The following is a 14478-nucleotide window of genomic DNA, read 5'->3' on the forward strand; positions in this document are numbered from 1 at the left end:
TTGTAACCTCTTCAGCACATGTCTTTTTTTCAACAGTGGGACTTTGCGGGAGCTTCTTTCAGATAGAAGACGCCTATGTAAAGCCAAGCTTCCTGGAGCTGACTGTTGGCTGAGTCCTTGCCATTTTGGCTATTCTTCTATCCATTCGAATGGTAGTTTTTCGCTTTCTTCCACGTCTTTCAGGTTTTGGTTGCCATTTTAAAGCATTTGCTATCATTTTAGCTTAGCAGTCTATCATTTTCTGCACCACTTTATGTTTTCCCCTCTCCAATCAACTTTTTAATCAAGGTACGCTGTTCTTCTGAACAATGTCTGGAACGACCCATTTTCCTCAGAATTTCTGAGAGAAATGCACTGTAACCAGCATGTACAACATTTTCTGCCTTCCTTCCTTAAATCAGGGCAATAATTGCCACCTGTTTTTCAAAGAATGAATGACCTCACTCATTGAACTCCTGCTATTATTTTGAACATGCCCATTTTAATAAGTGATTCAATTACAGAGAATCAGCAGCATGCATGTCATGACTGTTGGGTATGTTGGATTTCTATTACTCTACTACACCTGCTAGTAAATTATTTGCCATGTAGAAATATAATTTCAACCAAAAACAGTGATTGATCAGGTTAGTGATGTCTGAGTGCTATTATTTTGAACACAACTGTACATTGCAGGAATGCTTGGGCTACAAGAAGACCAGTTTGTATGTTCCTCACATCTTTGCGCCTGATTTCTTCCTTCTTTACTGTATAAATGTACTAATATTTGACTTCCTATATAATCATACCTGAATAAAATAATAAAACGTGTAATTTTTATTACTGGTAAGATTGTGAGTGATGATAGTCTATGTACAGCATATAGTCCAGTAAAATCCATGAACTTCCACCTCCCTCCAAAGAAGAGGACATTAAATACATTTTAAAAGTACCATGGTTTAGACTGTGCCTTTTACCATCTTGGGCCACAAGAGGGCACTAAGGTTCCATGCTCATTTTCTTCTACCCAAAATAGGAAGAACCCCCACCCCCCAGCGCCTGTGAAAGGAAATTACTGTATACAAAGAAATTAGCATTTTTTATTCTTTTGTGCAAACTGCTACCTTCAGTTTGTATTGTGATCAGAAAATCAGACAGGTACGGCGATATGACTAAAAATATACATCTCGCATTATCTAAGGAGTCCAGTTACACCTTGCTCCAGTGAACACTAATGAAAGTAGGCAGGGAAAAAAAAAAAAGCAGAAAAATAAGACGCTTTATTAAAGACAGAAAATGGTCATGAAGAACTTGCCAATGTCTGTTTTCCACAGATGTAAAACGGCCTTACACAGGCACCTAAAAGTGCTATAAACAGACGTACTAACGCTATGGAAGGGGATTCGGTCACCAAATAATTCTATTTTATATTAAATAGTGCTCGACGATTGGGCAAAATTGTACTAATAATTGGCCTACCTCACCCTTCATGTGGTTCTAACCAGTCCAACGGGCCAAAAAATGCCAACATATAAATTCTCTCTACAGAGGCATAGGGCTCTCTGAAGGGCACACACTCCACCGTCATGGGCTCTTTGGGGGCAAGACTTAAAGGGATTGTTCCGCGAAAAATATTCAACAGGTTTCAAACCAGCACCTGTATCTGAATACTTTTCTAATAGAATGTAATAAAATTTTTAGCATAGCCATATATGTATAACGCCACCTGTTCTTTCTTATTTTTCCTATTTCTTTGTCCTGCTCACTGAGATGGCCGCACATGCTCAGTTTCATCCTTCAACTGCCTCCTGAGCTGTGATAGGGAGAGCATGGACACACCCCCTGAGCTGTGATAGGGAGAGCATGGACACACCCCCTGAGCTGTGATAGGGAGAGCATGGACACACCTCCTGAGCTGTGATAGGGAGAGCATGGACACATCCCCTGAGCTCCAGCAGAAAAGACACTTCCCTTGACCTCTGGATCCATGTGAAGTACAGTGCTGGTTCTAGCTTTGTTAGAAAGAGGTTGCCATGTACTATTTGGTGAATGATTTTCATTTTTTACATTAGTCATGGGATAACCCCTTTAAGTAACGCGCCCATAGTCAACAGAGAAGAATCTTTACTATTAGGAACACGCACTAGGACAATTTTTAGGGTTTGGGAGCAAACTATACCCAGTGGAAACCCATACAAATACAGATAAAGCATACAAACTCCACACCGATGTCTCCAGGGCTAACCAATGAGTTACTGTCCGGCCCTGTTCATTTTTCAGAATTGATTAAAGGGGTTCTCTGAGAATTTAGAAAATGAAAATACTTAAATATTACTTTATTGTAAATATATTCCCATATACCTTTCATTATTTATAATGGCTCATTTTGTTTAGGGAGCAATCATTTGGAGAAACAAAATGGCCGCCGTCCTATTAATACACACAAAACCTGTCCTAATCACACAGAAGGACAAGTTACTTCCGAGCACTGAGGTAAAGAGCTGCCTCATCCTTCTCTCCTACTTGTCAGGGATAACGATCCTGAATACAGATTATAAGAACTTTAACTAAACCTTTGTGGGAATGGAGATCATGAGGAGATATGAAGTACAGAAAGGATGGACAGGACAGACTGTGGTAATGGAGACTGCATACAAGTGCTGCTGCTCATTATCCCCACCCTCCTCTCTGTACTTCATGTCTCCTCACAAACTACATCTCTACAGAGATTTAGCTGAAGATCATATTAAACTGTAAACTGTATGCTCTCTGGCTAACTGCTCTGAAGTAGCATGTCCTCCTGTGTGATTAAGACAGGTTTTGCATATACTAATAGGACGGCGGCCATTTTATTTCTCGTAATGATTGCTTCCTAGACAAAACTAGCCATCATAACTAATGAAAGGTATTTAGGAATATATTTATAATAAAGTAATATTTAAGTATTTTCATTTTCCTAATTCCCAGAGAACCCCTTTAACCTGGTACTTTCTAAGGCACAGGAGCAGGGGTTTCATTTAGGGGAAAGGTGTCATGGTGGCAGTCATCCCTAGCCTACACCTTCCTGCAATCCCTGGAGGTTAGCTGCATACTCAGCCAATTCACCACGCCATTGCATCAGTGCTGGCCTCCAATGATCCCATGCTAATGCAGGGCTCCTTTCATCCTTAGGTTCTGTCTCTTAAGTCTGCAGTGACTCCTCCTTGCCTCCAGTTGTCACTGTGCTGTGAGGGTAGCGGTTGTAGGTGGGAGTGCCATGTCCTGACCCCAGAACCTGAGTGATGTGGAGCTGGTGTGTGTCTTCCGTGTGTTATAGAGTGTGTCACTGCTGTGACTGGAGATGGTTGCAGAGCGGACACTCATCCGGGTAAAGCACCACAAGAGATGGTTCATTACACATAGCACAGCGCCCTTTTTTGGGCGTATTAGTGGAAAAAGGAAAAGTATCTTTGCCGCTCAGCGATGCAGTTGTCTGTTTTAAAGTCTTTTTTTTGCGTGTATTAGTGGAAAAAGGAAAAAATATAAATTTGGCGGCCAGCGGTGCAGTTATCTGTTCAAAAGCCCTTTTTTGCGTGTTTTAGTGGAAAAAGGAAAAATATCTTTGCCGCTCAGTGCTGCAGTTATCTGTTTTAAAGGGAATCTGTCACCTATTTTGACCATATAAAACCGTTAACATAGCAATGACGTAATCAGAGCGCTGTTGCCCTCTGGAACAGGAGTATTGTACAGGCGCAGGCATTCAGCGATACTGCACCTGCGCAGGATTTCGGAGGCCAAGAGAGGAGGAAGCAAGGAAGGTGCAGTGAATAAATTAAATGATGTAGTGGGGAGGGGGCGGAGCCGTAGACAAAGAGAGGAGGAAGCAAGGACGGTGCAGTGAATAAATTAAATGAAGGAGCTTCAGTAAGTTGAAAACATTCATGTGTTTTTATCTGCTCAGTCTGCATTCGATCTCCACAGCATACAAAACATGACAGGCGAGCCTCTGCTTTGGAGTCCAAATCCAGTTTCTTAAGATCAAGAGTTCCATCAGAATTGTGCATAACATTCTTGCTCCCTGTGCAAAGCCATAACAAAAGGACTCCATAGGCATACACATTAGAGGAAGCTGAAGCCCCATGTTGCTTACGGTGGTACATGTTTCTCGCTCTGAAGGAAGCTGGGAAGGTTCAGCCCGAACTTCTGGCTGGGAGACAGGGCCATAGTAAAGACCTTCTGGGGTCTCACATAGGCCACAGGCAGGGAGGTTGGTGGTCTGGTGTTCCTTCCATCTCTCAGGTGGAGTAGGCAACCCTGGGATGAGCGGCTCAGGCTCTGGCTGAGGTCATTCTCGGAAGCAGAGCACACGGTCTGCCGACTCCTCTTTCAGAAAGTGCACTTTTCTTATTGCAGCTGGGTCATCCGGCCATACCTCCGGTGCTGACAACCGGACCAGAGGTTTCTCGAGGCAGATTATCGCTACAGTAAATGGACCGTGAAGGGACTCCATGAGGGTTTATTCCACAGTGTCACCCTTATAGAGGCTGTGGCGGGCCTGAGGAAGGTAACAGGGTTTCACAGAGCGCTTGTTAACATACAGCTCCTGCCCGGTCTTGTCACCTTGAATGAAGCCAGACCCCCTCTAAACCGAGAACCACACCATTCTCCCGGTCCTCCTCTCAAAAATCGGGTCCCTGGGATGGGGTCAATCCCATACCCTGACTGCCCAGTTCTCAATAGCTTTCCGATATTGCCACATATTTCCCCATGGACCGTAATCTCTCTGGGGACCATGGGATTTAGTCCTTCAAAATAGCGATGCTTCCTGGGCAGCGGAGTGGTGACTCCGGCTGCACCAGCCGGTACGGGGAATGCCACCTCTTTAGCTTTCGGGGCCTGCTGCACTTGAGAGACACGTATCTCTTCGGGTGCTGCCTGCATCTCAGGGACTTCATCATCCCAACACATGCCGCCCCAGTTTGACTGACGAGGACGCGCCATCTTGTTTCCTCTCTGGCTAGCACACACTGGTGAAGAAGGAGGGGCTTCAAGGGAGAAGCTTCCACTTACTCTACTTGCACCATAATATCGCTCCTTGTCGGCAGGGCTAGACCTTCCCGCTTCAGATAGGGGCGTTCCTCTACTTTCCCGCATATGGCAGAATCAGGCGTGGATGCATCAGACTAGATCATCCATGGTGCCACACCAACACTTTGACAAAAAACGGTTTCTTCTGGCTACCTGCCTCAGCTACTATTCTGATGCTGTCACCCGCCTGATGCCACACATCTGATGCCAAGTGCTCCTTCTTTCACCCATCATCTTCAGCGAGTACTGGTATTGCCACCCACCGCCACAGTATGTCACCTTGCCACTCTGTGGTCTCCTGATGCTGCTGCCACCTCCACACTGTCACCTTGCCACTCTGTGGCCTCCTCATGCTGCCGCCACCACCACACTGTCATTGTGCCACTCTGTGGCCTCCTCCTGATGCTGCCGCCACCTCCTCACTGTCATTGTGCCACTCTGTGGCCTCCTCCTGATGCTGCTGCCACCACCTCCACACACTGCCACCTCACCACTATGTCATAGGGCCACGATGTGGACTTCTCATGCTGTTCCCACACGCCCCACTTCATGACTGGGGCACTATTTTGCCTTCTGGCCTGTGTGAGGAATATGGATTATTATTTCATGTTAGCCATGTTCCCACACCATCCATCAGCTGTCAGATAGCAGAGGTAGTGAACTCTACAGGAGGGCCCTGCCTTAAAGCCCAGCCATATGGCAAAGAACTTCTTGCAGGCCACCTTTGATTACAATTTAACACCTCCATTCAGCCAGCCAGGAACCCAGCTAATGGAACAGGAAAAAACTCTCTGCAGGGGGTCTAGGCCAGTCCCCAGTTCAATCAAAATGTATCAGACAGCATTGAACTGGGGATTTATAAGGAATTATGAATCGCCCGTCCATCACAGACATAAACCAGATGCATATTCCTGTGGCCACGATGAACAGGCCCGTGGTCATAGCTTGGTGGTGGGATGCTAGGGAGGGGAGATATACATATCTCCCCACAGAAACCAAATAACGGTACCATGCTGGGACTCTAATGGTAGCCTGAGCCCAGGCAGATCCATTGGTCCCAAAACCACCTCCCTGCGACATTCTGGTCTGGAGCAATGAGCCCTAATCATTTTTTTGGCTCATGTGCTGTCAGCCCAGCAGAGGGCGGGATGGACCCCTCCCAGAGGTCAGTAGGGTCCGGCTACAGGTTAAAAGGCTTGTGCCAGCAAGTGGGCATGTCTTTTCTCTGAAGGAGGGTCACATCATGCCATGTGTTTAGAGGGACCTGCAACCTACTGACATCACTGCCCTTCATGTACTTACAGCAAATGACTCATCACAACCCAAAAGGAATCATCCATCTGGTAAACTGACTTTTGCTCTGTTTAATTCTGTTTGTACCATACCACCTGTATTTGAAACCTCAGACCACTCCAGGAGGGTGTAACGTCACGCCTTGGTAACCACTGACCATACGGTATCTCGTGAGCTCGACGTAGCTGACGTCAAGCGGGCACGAGGGGTGGTGTCCCTCACAGCCTGGCTGACATCATCATTTATTTGACCCTTCTTCTGATCTGTCAGAAGCAAGGAAAAATGAGACGCACAATGGATCCTGTCTGTGTAGCAGCTGTAAGGCCTGTATGGTCCCATCAGAATTGGCTTGTGATTTGGTAGCCAAAAGCAGGATTGGGTACAAAACAAGGAAGACATGCAAATATTCCATTCACGTGTCATCTCTGTTTTAGATCCACTCCTGTTTTCTATGGCATTAGTAATACTGATGGATTACTGACCAAATGCTGACCGAGTTAAGGCAGATGCTCAACAAACAGGATCTGTTTTTTGTGGGTTATTGTTGTGATGGATCAGAGGAAGGGCAAAATAATCAGTGACGTCGACACAAACTTACTGCTGACACCCTCTCCCCTCTGTAGGGGGGCTCCACTTGTATAAGTGTTTAATAGAACAGGTTCTGATAACATCTATGTGGAATTAGCTGACGACGGTGTAAAAGGAGTGCGCTTTTTCTTGGCGCTAACATCGACCTGTAAGGCTGAGTTTATACTTGAGTTATTTGGTCAGTTTTGGCCCCGTAACTGCCCAAATAAGTGAAGTGTGCAGTAATTCAAAGAGTGACTCCTGTCATCTGCATGTCATACGGACTCACAGTATTATTTCACTACTAAAGCAGACTCCCAATGCGTGTTATTGCAAGGCACAGTGTTCTACGCCACTAGCAAGGCTCTCTGCAGCCCGGAAATAGCCATTTTTTTACGAAATTCGCCGTGAATATATTCAGATCGAACCCAATTTTTCCCCCAAAAAATTAGCTCATCTTTAATTGTGTCACCTCCTCAGTGTATCCCCTTATATTGTGTCACCTCCTCAGTGTATTCCCTTATATTGTGTCACCTCCTCAGTGTATTCCCTTATATTGTGTCACCTCCTCAGTGTATTACCTTATATTGTGTCACCTCCTCAGTGTGTTCGCTTTTATTGTCAACTCCTCAGTTTATTCCCTTATATTGTCACCTCCTCAGTGTATTCCCTTATATTGTCACCTCCTCAGTGTAGTCCCTTATATTGTCACCTCCTCAGTGTATTCCCTTATATTGTGTCACCTCCTCAGTTTATTTCCTCAGTGTATCCCCTTATATTGTGTCACCTCCTCAGTGTATTCCCTTATATTGTGTCACCTCCTCAGTGTATTCCCTTATATTGTCACCTCCTCAGTGTATTCCCTTATATTGTCACCTCCTCAGTGTATTCCCTTATATTGTCACCTCCTCAGTGTATTCCCTTTTTATTGTGTCACCTCCTCAGTGTATTCCCTTATATTGTCACCGCTTCAGTTTATTCCCTTATATTGTCACCTCCTCAGTGTATTCCCTTATATTGTCACCTCCTCAGTTTATTCCTTTATATTGTCACCTCCTCAGTGTAGTCCATTATATTGCGTCACCTCCTCAGTGTATTCCCTTAGATTGTGTCACTACCACGATGTATCCCCCCTATAGTGTCTCTTCCTCAGTGTATTCCGTTATAGTGTGTCTCTTACCTGGTGTACCCCGCTATAGTGTGTCTCTTCCTCAGTGTATTACCTTATATTGTCACCTCCTCAGTGTTTCCCCCATAATGTGTCTTTTCCTCAGTGTATCCCCCTATAGTGTGTCTATTCCTCAGTGTTTTCCGCTATAGTGTATCACCTCATCAGTGTATCCACCTATAGTGTGTCTTTTCCTCAGTGTATTCCATTATATTGTGTTACCTCCTCAGCGTATTCTCTTAGATTGTGTCACATCCTCAGTTTATTTCCTTATATTGTGTCACCTCCTCAGTGTATTCCCTTATATTGTCACCTCCTCAGTGTATTCCCTTATATTGTCACCTCCTCAGTGTATTCCCTTATATTGTCACCTCCTCAGTGTATTCCCTTATATTGTCACCTCCTCAGTGTATTCCCTTATATTGTCACCTCCTCAGTGTATTCCCTTATATTGTCACCTCCTCAGTGTATTCCCTTATATTGTCACCTCCTCAGTGTATTCCCCTTATATTGTCACCTCCTCAGTGTATTCCCTTATATTGTCACCTCCTCAGTGTATTCCCTTAGATTGTGTCACCTCCTAAGTTTATTTCCTTATATTGTCACCTCCTCAGTGTATTCCCTTATATTGTCACCTCCTCAGTGTATTCCCTTATATTGTCACCTCCTCAGTGTATTCCCCTTATATTGTCACCTCCTCAGTGTATTCCCTTATATTGTCACCTCCTCAGTGTATTCCCTTAGATTGTGTCACCTCCTAAGTTTATTTCCTTATATTGTCACCTCCTCAGTGTATTACCTTATATTGTGTCACCTCCTCAGTGTTTCCCCCTATAATGTGTCTTTTCCTCAGTGTATCCCCCTATAGTGTGTCTATTCCTCAGTGTTTGCCGCTATAGTGTATCATCTCATCAGTGTATCCACCTATAGTGTGTCTTTTCCCCAGTGTATCCTGCTATAGTGTGTATCGGGGATCTGATCACTAGAGTCACTGTTTGGCGGTATTATTAGTTTGTTCCTGATAAAGTAATTAGGCATTTCTCTGTTCAGCTTTTATTTTCCTTCTTGCGTTGGTATACATACTTAAAGAGGTTCTGCAAAAATGTGATTTAACCAATAGGTTATTTTCTGATGATACATTTCATTATTTCCTTTAAAGGGCTTCTGCAGTTTTTTTAAACTGATGATCTATCCTCTGGATAGGTCATCAGCATCTGATCGGCGGGGGTCCGACACCCGGGACCCCTGCCGATCAGCTGTTTGAGAAGGCAGCAGCGCTGGCAGTAGTGCCGCGGCCTTCTCACTGTTTACCAGAGGATAGATCATCAGTTTAAAAAAAATGCAGAACCCCTTTAAAGGAAATGTATCCATCCATGTATTCCATATAGTTAAACAAAAAACATAAAATACTGCAATTTTCACACTATGTCTAATAATTGGCGCAACTTTTTGGTCTGTACAGATCACTTAACTGCAGTTAACTCATTCTAATCCTGCCTGTAATGATATCACCTCTGTATATTGATAAGACAGGATCCACCATTCACAATAGGTGATTGTCATATCTTATCTATTCTTTCCTTGTACAATGACCTCAGCACAGGTCATGGAGCATGCCTAGAAAACTCTCTCATAGAAGTCACAGAGGTCCCCTCTTTGACAATTGTGTCTATGGATCATGGGACTGCTGTAAAGCAATTTTCTTAATCTAATATATAAAGCTGAGTGTATGTGTGTGTGTGTGTGTATGTCCGCTAAAGGAATCCGCACCGTCGCATTTACAATCACAAAATTTGGCACACAGGTACATCAGGTGTCCGGGAAGATTTTAGACCAGATCTCAGCTCTCTAGGACATACCGTTCCTGAGATATTCCCAAAAAATGCATTAGACAATAGAAGCCTGGTCACATGACCCTTAACAACCAATAGAAGCTCGCAGGCAGTTAGCCTCCACATACACAGTTTTACTCCAGGTTTCCATAACAACCCAGCCATTTATCTTCACTGCTGTAGGAGATCTTTAAAGGAAATCTGTCACAGGATAATTGCTATTGAAGTAAAGCCATAGCCTAATAGCACTTAGTACCTTATTTCCAGATGTGCCTTTGTTCCAGCAATAGATGTTTTTATCCTCTGAAAATCCTGTTTATTTGGTATGGAAATGAGCCAGTAAGGTGCCCAGAGGGGTGTGACTCTTGCAGGAAGGAGCACAGACACGCCCCCTGCCACAATGTGTCCACCCTCAAAAGATTAAAACCCCGCCCCCAGGTCCCGCTAAGCCATGGCCCTGGTCTGGTTAGGCCATGCCCCCTCACACTCCTGAGCAGACGGGGATTGAAAAAATGAAGGTAAAAATCAACTTCTGTCAGCTGCAGGGGTGGGAGGGAGGGTGACTTTCTCCCTGCAGCTCACACTCAGACAGCACAGTGCTGCTGTCTTAGAGTGAGCTATTTAAAAGGACACGCCCCTGATCTGGTTAGGCCATGCCCCCTCCCACTCCTCAGCCAACTGAGATTGAAAAAATGAAGTTAAAAATCAACTTCTAGGTCCCGCTAAGCCACGCCCCGATCAGGTTAAACCACATCCCCTCCCACTCCGCCTACAGGGATTGAAATAATGAAAGTAAACATCAACTTCTTTCAGCTGCAGGGATGGGAGGGAGGGTGACTTTCTCCCTGCAGCTCACATTTAGACAGTACAGTGCTGCTGTCTTAGTGAGCTGTTCAAAAAGACACGCCGCCGATCCAGTAAAAGCCACTGTTAAGGGGGTGGTATGCTGTGAAAGTCACTGTTAAAAGGGAAGGCTACTGTAAAGGTCAAAGTTAAGGGGGTGGGGTGCTGTGGAGGTCCAATTTTAAGGGACGGGGCACTGTGGGGGTCAGTGTTAAGGGGTGGGGGGCTGTGGAGGTCACTATTTTGGGGTTGGGGGCTGTAGATGTCACTTATAGTGGATAGTGTTGATATCTTTTAACGACACACACAAACATTAAATGAAATAGATTAAATATACCCGAGCGAAGCTGGGTCCTTCAGCTAGTGCTTTATAAATGCTGTTAAGAACAGCTCAGCCAAGATGGCCGCCCCCATAATCATGTTCAGGAAATGGAACTAAAAAAATCTATAATCAAAAAATAAAATCAGATTAGAAAAAATAGATATGTTATTATCTGGTTTTAACTGGCAGACACATTTCCTTTGAGGTACTTCAAGGTGGCGTGACCAATTACGGACAAATTGCTGTGGCACACATTGCACACCACTACTTTTTCGTCTCCCCCCCCCCCCCCTCCCTCGCCCAAGCTCACAATCCTGGATCTACTGCTGAACCAGAGTCAACTGTCCACATGCCCATAAACTGACAAACCTGCTTCATTCTTCTGCTGGTCCTGTAAAACCTGGAAAGTGTAAGCCTAATTTTTTTAATAGTTTGCATGTACATTTTTGGTTACTACATTCAGGGAGATTTTAGTGAGATATTACAAGATGAACATGTTACTTGGATAAAGTAAAGGTCCGCACTTACTGGTCAGGGCTGGAGATTGAAGTCCTACGGCTCTCCACCACAGCGTTACTTTTGGGCCGGCGAGCAACATTGGGTCTCGGGGGACGGACCTGTGATTAAAACATTACACAATGTTCAGACATGGCTCAGATTTGCAGTTCACCCTAACATCCCTGCAACAACCACACAGGACTGGGTTTATCAGGCAACCAAGGTTCTGCCGTCAGGTTTTCTAAAGAAGAGAATGTGTTAAAGTACAAAACTTCACTGATGTATAATAGATGTTTTTTACCACCACCGAGGAAAATACTGAACTCCAAGAATTAATGCAACATAATTTCAACATATGGAGCAACGCTTAGCATGAAAAACCTGCAAAAACTGAAATAAGACTGGAGCTTGCACTGGACCAGAGTGAATTTTTGAGTGTAGGAACATCTTTACATTACTACTTCTAATACCTAAATTTCTTCCTTCACCTTGGAATGACAGTCCATAGAGGTACCAAGATTAACAGAATAGTCCAGAATAAGTCTACATTCACATGACAGTGAAAAAATAATGCCAAATCGGTCTGTTTTTAATGGCCATTTTTTTCACCAATGCCGGAGAAACGGCCATTAAATACGGTCTCCTTCCATTTGTATGGGGGCTGTCGGTCAGTGAGAGGAGACAAACTAGGGCACGTCCTATTTTATGATTATTCAAGGGCCTGTGCAAAATGAGCATGTGAATACCCCATAGTCCATTGTTGTTATAAAAAAAAAAAGAAAAAAAAAAGACCCTCGCACAGTCATTTTTTTTTCCCACTGTTGTTTGATTGAAGCCTTAAGGAATAATAATCAGCTTTTCCTAGAACAGCACTACTCTTGTCAGTAGAGTGTCTAGTAATGCTCTAATTGTACCTTGGGAAGTAGCAGTAGTTCACCACTTTCCGTCCCTCACCACAGGCCATATACCAGAGGGAGGAAGGGTGTACTCTGCTGGAGTTTGGCCCCGCTAAGAGAGGAACAGAACCAGAGACCTAATGGGGCACTTACCGACTTTAACCGTATGCTTGTTGCCTCAATAAACTGCTGCTCAAATTTAACCTTGCCAAGTCTGTATGAGTCACGGTGCCATCATCAAGTGGGGTACCCTGTACAAGCTGATTCCTACTGAAGTGAATGGAGCTGATATGTAGTACAAGACATGTCCCATGTACAGGAGATAAATTAGACCTTTTTTAAAAAAAAATCCTGGACAAACACTTTAAGGTAATAGGAGTCTTACACTGAGAAGAGCAGTTGTGAGGAATTAGACTTTTATGTGGCTGCTCTTCTATATACTGTATATGTGTTACATATGTGTTTCATATACTAACTGCATACAATGATAACCTTAAAGGGGTTCTCTAGGAATGCTGATTTTTCAGCAAATGCCTGCAGCCTTTCGCCGTAAACAGAAGATCCATATTTACCTGCTCCCCATTGCGTGCATGTTCTGGTCCCCGGTTAGTTTTCTTCCGGCGCTGCATGGGCTTGGTCACATGCTCCACTGCAGCCAATGACTGGCTCCGCGGTGGCGTTCTGCTTCTGGCTACGTCACCACTGAAGCCAGTTATTGGCTGCCTTTGAACATGTCCATGCAGCGCCTGAAGGACACAAGCTGGGGAATGGAAGATGGACACAGCGGAGGCATCATGGAGGACTGGAATGGCTGGGAGCAGGTATGTATGAATCTGCTCTTTGTCGAGAAATGCTGTGGTCATTTGCTTAAAAAAACTGTATTCCTGGAGAACCCCTTTAAGAATTTCCAGTGCAGCGTAGTGTGAGTGTTGTACTGCTTTGTCCTAGTTAATGATGACAATACATTTTGCAGCTTGTATGTGCATTACAGAGAACAGGTCCGAAGCAGGAGATTTTAGTAGTCACAGGCATAAGCAAAACTGCTGAAGGAAGATGAGTAGAGAGATGCAGATTGCAAGACTGTGGTGAGCGCCTACAATGTGAAACAGAAACCTGAACTGCATCCAAAAAGAAACAGGGAGCCAGGGCAGAGACTGGCAAAACATTAGTAAAACAATTAGGAGGGAGAAGTCAGTCTGGTAGAGGCACCGAACATCAAACCTAATGAAAACCAGGGACTGGGCGGTTACAGTAATCAACTTGTATATTTTATACAGATGCTTGACTCCATATGGGCTTTCCAGGATGGACATGGTTTCTGCAATGGAGCTGCCGTTCAAGTTAATGGGAGTAGTGTGTAGTGACCAGTCCTGGCCACTTGAACCGAGATGTGACGTTCCATTGCCTGCTTCTGAGAACACCCAAGTAGCAGGGTGCTGGGAGGAGGACCCTCGCCGCTCTGATACTAATGACCTATCCTAAGGATAAGGTCATCAGTTGTTCAGTCCCAGAGAACCTTTGCAAATTTTTTGCCAGTCCTGCTAAAATCCGATTCCTACTCTTCCTGCCAACCTAATGACTCTGTGCTCCCCTGCACTTCTCTTTTGGTTGGAGACAGTGAGAAAAGTAGGAAAACAGAGGATGGAGATAAAGACTTCTAAAAGGTGTTTCCAAAGCTTGTCCAATGTGCCCTGTAGGTTAAGAAATATGTAGTGGAAACTAAGCAAAGCCATTCAGTCAGCCATATGTCTTCTTACCTTTGAAATCTTCCATGCTGATGGTTTTAGTTTTCCTCACCAGTCTTTGGTTGCACTGCTGTGAGACTAACCTGACACGCGACCAAGTAATCACTGACCATCGAGGTGGCATATCAAACTTATCTCACTATGTTTATGTATAATGCTCAATTTCATTTGGTTGATAAAAAAATTGGAAATCTTGGGGTAGATTAAGTTAAATGATCCAGAATTGTGGCTCAATGTGTGCCAGTAAACTGTCGTGCATGCCTTACCC

The 14478-nt window shown here is 44.4% G+C and overlaps 1 protein-coding gene across 4 annotated transcripts in view; it reads right to left on the reverse strand.

Moving 5' to 3' along the window:
- The window catches only part of DENND1A (DENN domain containing 1A), a 746239-nt gene that overhangs the window by 19033 nt on the left and 712728 nt on the right, over nt 1–14478 (reverse strand). For all 4 annotated transcript variants that reach the window (XM_044305779.1, XM_044305777.1, XM_044305778.1 and 1 more), the window contains one exon: nt 11600–11688. In XM_044305779.1, the coding sequence (XP_044161714.1) occupies nt 11600–11688 (89 nt within the window). The remainder of the gene's footprint in view (nt 1–11599; nt 11689–14478) is intronic.

The sequence above is a fragment of the Bufo gargarizans genome, chromosome 9 (genome assembly GCF_014858855.1).
Source record: "Bufo gargarizans isolate SCDJY-AF-19 chromosome 9, ASM1485885v1, whole genome shotgun sequence".
Taxonomy (NCBI): domain Eukaryota; kingdom Metazoa; phylum Chordata; class Amphibia; order Anura; family Bufonidae; genus Bufo; species Bufo gargarizans.